This window comes from Oncorhynchus clarkii, chromosome 3, assembly GCF_045791955.1.
Source record: "Oncorhynchus clarkii lewisi isolate Uvic-CL-2024 chromosome 3, UVic_Ocla_1.0, whole genome shotgun sequence".
Lineage (NCBI taxonomy): Eukaryota > Metazoa > Chordata > Actinopteri > Salmoniformes > Salmonidae > Oncorhynchus > Oncorhynchus clarkii.
This window is the reverse complement of record NC_092149.1, coordinates 7,151,656-7,157,888: the sequence shown is the minus strand read 5'-3', so window position 1 is coordinate 7,157,888 and position 6,233 is coordinate 7,151,656. Positions and strand designations below refer to the sequence as shown.

The 6,233-nt window shown below is 45.1% G+C and overlaps 1 protein-coding gene across 1 annotated transcript in view; it reads right to left on the bottom strand.

The window, feature by feature from the left end:
* The window catches only part of LOC139387157 (beta-chimaerin-like), a 45,846-nt gene extending 40,113 nt beyond the window's left edge, over positions 1–5,733 (bottom strand). The window contains exon 1 of the mRNA XM_071133202.1: positions 5,168–5,733. Coding sequence (XP_070989303.1) covers positions 5,168–5,216 — 49 coding nt within the window. The 5' untranslated portion in view covers positions 5,217–5,733. The remainder of the gene's footprint in view (positions 1–5,167) is intronic.
* Between the last annotated feature and the right edge of the window lie 500 nt (positions 5,734–6,233).

The window sequence follows — 6,233 nt, the reverse complement described above, 5'->3', positions numbered from 1 at the left end:
TATGTGATGCAGAACAGAGTGGGACAGAAACACCTGCAGGATAATGATGTTGAAGAACAGACGGCTCTCTTCCTTTACAAAACTGTGTCTGCGTCACAAATGGCACACTGTTTCCTATATAGTGCACTGGTGGGCTGGGGCACTAGATAGGGAACAGGGTGCCATTTGGGATGCATCCTATGAGACACAAAACCTGCCTCTACTACTATCCAACGGTGTGGTTGCAGGGCTCGGACTGAAGACGAGATACACTCATCCTGTATCCCTCCATTTATTCCCAGCCAGAGTAGGGCAGAGTGTTTTCTGAGAGCTGTGTGACTAACAGAGCACACTACTCAGCTCTCCTGTGCCAGGAATGCGGAGGAGTAGTCTCTCAGATCAGTGCACAGCACAAGCACGGCCACAAATGGGGTTTTTTTATCCAGGGGAAATAAAAATGATTGGTGATATATTTCACCATCTCTTGTATTTTTCCATTTGAATATAATATACAGTGCAAGTCAGTGCCTGGGAAACGGCTTTTCATCAATGGTCTAATCTTCCTCCAAAACTGCATTACCCAGATTTATATTGTTGGTATTATCCTACAGCGGGATGGATAAACATTGTTGGTAACATCCTACAGCGGGATGTCTTTCTGTCCATCCTGGTAGTTTCATGAAGAATAACTTCAAAGTCTTGATTGGCTGGACCGACCTCGCTCATGTACTGTAGTTTCCTCACACAACCGCTGTGTCTCCACCGAGAGAGGACGGTCTAGTCAATTAAGGCTTGCAGACTAGAGACAGCTGAAGACAGAGGCATCACAGCAACATTTGTTTACAGCAGCAGCAGGAAAACAAGGGGATAATATGAAGCAGAACGTGTTGTGTTCACAGATTCATTTCTGAGGTTGCATCCTAAATTGCACCCTATATAGTACACTACTTATGACCAGATCCTTATGGGCCCTGATCAAAAGTAGTGCACTATATAGGGTACAGGGTGTCATTTGTGCTGCAGATGGAGTCATACGCCTCATAGAAAAGATTATTCAAAATGTCTCTGTCAGCCAGAAAGCTATCCAGGAAGATAATGATAGCCATGTGTGACAGGCCCTCTGTCCCTGGCAGCACAGCGCCTCGTAACGTCTGGTAATTATATCGAGAGCCCAACAATAATGACAAGCCTCCACACCACAGTCAGAAAATACTTTCCCCTTAAAAAAGATGGTCAAGTGGTAATTCCAGTGCTTTTGGCAACGTACTCATGAGATAATGTCTTGTGAAGTATGAAGTCAGCACAGACAGCCTGTATCAGCCTGGAACGGATCCTTGCGTCCCAAATGGCTCCCTATTCCTTATGGCGTGCACTTCATAGATCATAGGGTACCATTTGGGACACAGACATTGTGTCTTGGCTCCCATGGGCAGCAGAGCCTTCTGGGTAATTTCTGTGGTATGGTGGTACGGTATGGTTGGGTGGGGGATTAGAAGACACTAAATAAATACAGGCTATCATATCATATGTTCACTCTGACAACGACGACCCAGCAGCAATAGGATCAAAGGTCAGTGCTACTCCCACCCACTGTACATTCTGGAACTTTTGGTCACATTGTTATCTTAACCTGAGTCAATCATGTAGAGAATAGAAAAAGACTGATGTCACAAATGTTCAGAAGATGACCTGGAAAAAAGTGCCACAGCTGCTCAAACAAACTGAGTGTGAAACAGCAGTCGCTGGCTGTAGCCTCCTCCTGAACACACAGTATAACTGAGTGTGAAACAGCAGTCGCTGGCTGTAGCCTCCTCCTGAACACACAGTATAACTGAGTGTGAAACAGCAGTCGCTGGCTGTAGCCTCCTCCTGAACACACAGTATAACTGAGTGTGAAACAGCAGTCGCTGGCTGTAGCCTCCTCCTGAACACACAGTATAACTGAGTGTGAAACAGCAGTCGCTGGCTGTAGCCTCCTCCTGAACACACAGTATAACTGAGTGTGAAACAGCAGTCGCTGGCTGTAGCCTCCTCCTGAACACACAGTATAACTGAGTGTGAAACAGCAGTCGCTGGCTGTAGCCTCCTCCTGAACACACAGTATAACTGAGTGTGAAACAGCAGTCGCTGGCTGTAGCCTCCTCCTGAACACACAGTATAACTGAGTGTGAAACAGCAGTCGCTGGCTGTAGCCTCCTCCTGAACACACAGTATAACTGAGTGTGAAACAGCAGTCGCTGGCTGTAGCCTCCTCCTGAACACACAGTATAACTGAGTGTGAAACAGCAGTCGCTGGCTGTAGCCTCCTCCTGAACACACAGTATAACTGAGTGTGAAACAGCAGTCGCTGGCTGAAGCCTCCTCCTGAACACACAGTATAACTGAGTGTGAAACAGCAGTCGCTGGCTGAAGCCTCCTCCTGAACACACAGTATAACTGAGTGTGAAACAGCAGTCGCTGGCTGAAGCCTCCTCCTGAACACACAGTATAACTGAGTGTGAAACAGCAGTCGCTGGCTGTAGCCTCCTGAACACACAGTATAACTGAGTGTGAAACAGCAGTCGCTAGCTGAAGTCTCCTCCTGAACACACAGTATAACTGAGTGTGAAACAGCAGTCGCTGGCTGTAGCCTCCTCCTGAACACACAGTATAACTGAGTGTGAAACAGCAGTCGCTGGCTGTAGCCTCCTCCTGAACACACAGTATAACTGAGTGTGAAACAGCAGTCGCTGGCTGTAGCCTCCTCCTGAACACACAGTATAACTGAGTGTGAAACAGCAGTCGCTGGCTGAAGCCTCCTCCTGAACACACAGTATAACTGAGTGTGAAACAGCAGTCGCTGGCTGTAGCCTCCTCCTGAACACACAGTATAACGGAGTGTGAAACAGCAGTCGCTGGCTGTAGCCTCCTCCTGAACACACAGTATAACTGAGTGTGAAACAGCAGTCGCTGGCTGAAGCCTCCTCCTGAACACACAGTATAACTGAGTGTGAAACAGCAGTCGCTGGCTGTAGCCTCCTCCTGAACACACAGTATAACTGAGTGTGAAACAGTATAACTTAGTGTGAAACAGCAGTCGCTGGCTGAAGCCTCCTCCTGAACACACAGTATAACAGTGTGAAACAGCAGTCGCTGGCTGAAGCCTCCTCCTGAACACACAGTATAACAGTGTGAAACAGCAGTCGCTGGCTGTAGCCTCCTCCTGAACACACAGTATAACTGAGTGTGAAACAGCAGTCGCTGGCTGTAGCCTCCTCCTGAACACACAGTATAACTGAGTGTGAAACAGCAGTCGCTGGCTGTAGCCTCCTCCTGAACACACAGTATAACAGTGTGAAACAGCAGTCGCTGGCTGTAGCCTCCACCTGAACACACAGTATAACAGTGTGAAACAGCAGTCGCTGGCTGTAGCCTCCTCCTGAACACACAGTATAACTGAGTGTGAAACAGCAGTCGCTGGCTGTAGCCTCCTCCTGAACACACAGTATAACTGAGTGTGAAACAGCAGTCGCTGGCTGTAGCCTCCTCCTGAACACACAGTATAGATAAACATGTGTTGCCCATGTTTGTCAGGGTATAAAGTACAAACAACCCTATCACACTGTTGGGTAATGTATGTGAAAGCCACGCCAGTAACCACAGGAAGGGTGTGTGTTATATCTCAGTGGAGAAGTGGTTATTCTAGTAGTTTAATAGCCAGGAGAGGGAGTGTGTGTGTGTTATATCTCAGTGGAGAAGTGGTTATTCTAGTAGTGTAATAGCCAGGAGAGGGAGTGTGTGTGTGTTATATCTCAGTGGAGAAGTGGTTATTCTAGTAGTTTAATAGCCAGGAGAGGGAGAGTGTGTGTGTTATATCTCAGTGGAGAAGTGGTTATTCTAGTAGTGTAATAGCCAGGAGAGGGAGTGTGTGTGTGTTATATCTCAGTGGAGAAGTGGTTATTCTAGTAGTTTAATAGCCAGGAGAGGGAGAGTGTGTGTGTTATATCTCAGTGGAGAAGTGGTTATTCTAGTAGTTTAATAGCCAGGAGAGGGAGTGCGTGTGTGTTATATCTCAGTGGAGAAGTGGTTATTCTAGTAGTTTAATAGCCAGGAGAGGGAGTGCGTGTGTGTTATATCTCAGTGGAGAAGTGGTTATTCTAGTAGTTTAATAGCCAAGGAGAGGGAGTGTGTGTGTGTCGTGTCTGATGTTGCCACCACTATTCTACCCGGAGTCACCCTTAAAATAAAATCCACCACAGTGAAGCATGTGTTGCTTGTCTCACAAACCATCAATGAACATAGGAACAGTCAGCTGTGCAGGGAAGGCGGTGTTTGTTAAGAAACCCAGATCATCTTCTATTGGTATCTAAAAACAATCAGAACACAGCATATATATGGCATCTTGCCAACTAGTGAGTGACCAACTTCAAAATGTTTTACTGGGAATAAACAAGTATTTTTTAAATGTCACATCAAGCCCGGTCTTTGCATGATGGAAAATTGTAGATTTAGTTAGAGGGACACCATCCCTGGTGCCCCTACCAACAGAATATAGCAGTGGCCACAATGGCCAGTCAACAAGGATTATGGGGACAATTGAGAATGTAATGGTAGTTATCCAAACAAAAACATATGTACATCAATGACAATTCCAACCCTACAATCTCAGCCTGTACATTGAGAGAGGCGTTCTCTTCCTATCCAAGATGATTCCTCACTGAAACCAGACACAAGAAGGTGTGCGTTAAAATAGAATAAAAACATCCTAATTGCGAACGACAAGACTGGTATGTCACTCAATCAAGCTCTTGAAAGTGGAACGTTTATCATTCTGTTCAGCTGCGGCAGATGTGAAAGAGATCAAGAGATGAGGCATGAAATGAATTATTATCGATGCGAACGTAGACGACTGTCGTCGTGACTTATTGGGTGATGTCTGTCAATTACGCACAGATCGATATTTTTTTTAAAGTTACATAATGTGTATCACAAACGAAATTCATCCATGCCAACTATGACACGGTTAACTCTCAAGTCCCTATATTAATTGCATTATGCAATAAATATTGACTAGAGAGAGAATAACAAGGGTGATAATATTATCATTGATAAGCCTAACAAATAAAATGTTAAAGGCCGAATAATATATAGTAAATTGTTTATTATTATTTGTTTCATCAAACAAAATATTTTAATTTAGGGCTCTTACCAGAAGACACTGATGAACCCGACAGGCTTGAGTTGCTGGATGCTGCCATCCCAATCCGCTTCAGGCTCGGTCTGTTCACTCGCGGTCGGTTGAGGTGCGCTCACAGCCCGTTCCCCGTAGTCCGTCCATCTCACTATGTCACGTAGCGTAGGCTACTCTCACTCGCTGATTTGGCACGAACTAACACTGTTTATTTCACGTCCGTTTTCTAAATTGCTCCTCTTGTATGTGTAACGTTCCAGCACGCTTTCACTTCTCTCGGTTCCTTTCCCTGCGCGCCGTATGTTGCCGCATTTACTGTAGCTCCACTCACTGGCAGTGGTGTAAAAATAGTCAGACAGGATCACAGGAACAATATCAACTTTCGATCATCTTGTCTAAACGCACCACTATACACACAATTAAAGTTTGTCAAATGTATCCACTGGAAGAGCGGCATATGCTTTCGCCATGTTGAATTAAAAACACAGTGTCGTTTTCCATGTGGTGGTGCCACTTCTGGGATCGTATAAACACACTACACTGCGACGGAGCCGCCTTCTTAAAGTGGAAGTATTCAGTAGACTGAAAGAGACCTCTGAACTCCAGTCAATCTGAAGCAGCTCTGTTCCTCAGAGCTCTGACCTTTGATTTCAATATGATGGTGATGCTGGTGACAGAGTGGCTGGCTGCAGGGCAGGCTGCTGCTGGTTCAGTGTCCCCACTCCCCAATGCAATAATAACAACACATAACCAGAATAAAATACACATTTGAGGATGTTTAATCAGGAAATGAACATGATGACAACTGTATTCTGCTATATTGCATGTGTCCAACTCCAAACCAAGTCCATTTACACCCTTTAGACCATAGGATATTGATTTCAACAGCCTAAAAATAGGTCCTCTTTGGGCTATATTTTTATAGCACAGGAAGCCCAATTCTGTTGTTTTGTTTGAACAATCAGATCAGCTCTGAAAAAGACATTGATGTGAAAAGATCTGACGTGATTGGTCAAAAGATCAATTAGTGGAAAAAATATAACAATTGGTCTGCCAGTCTAAACGCAGCCTCTGTCAACTCACA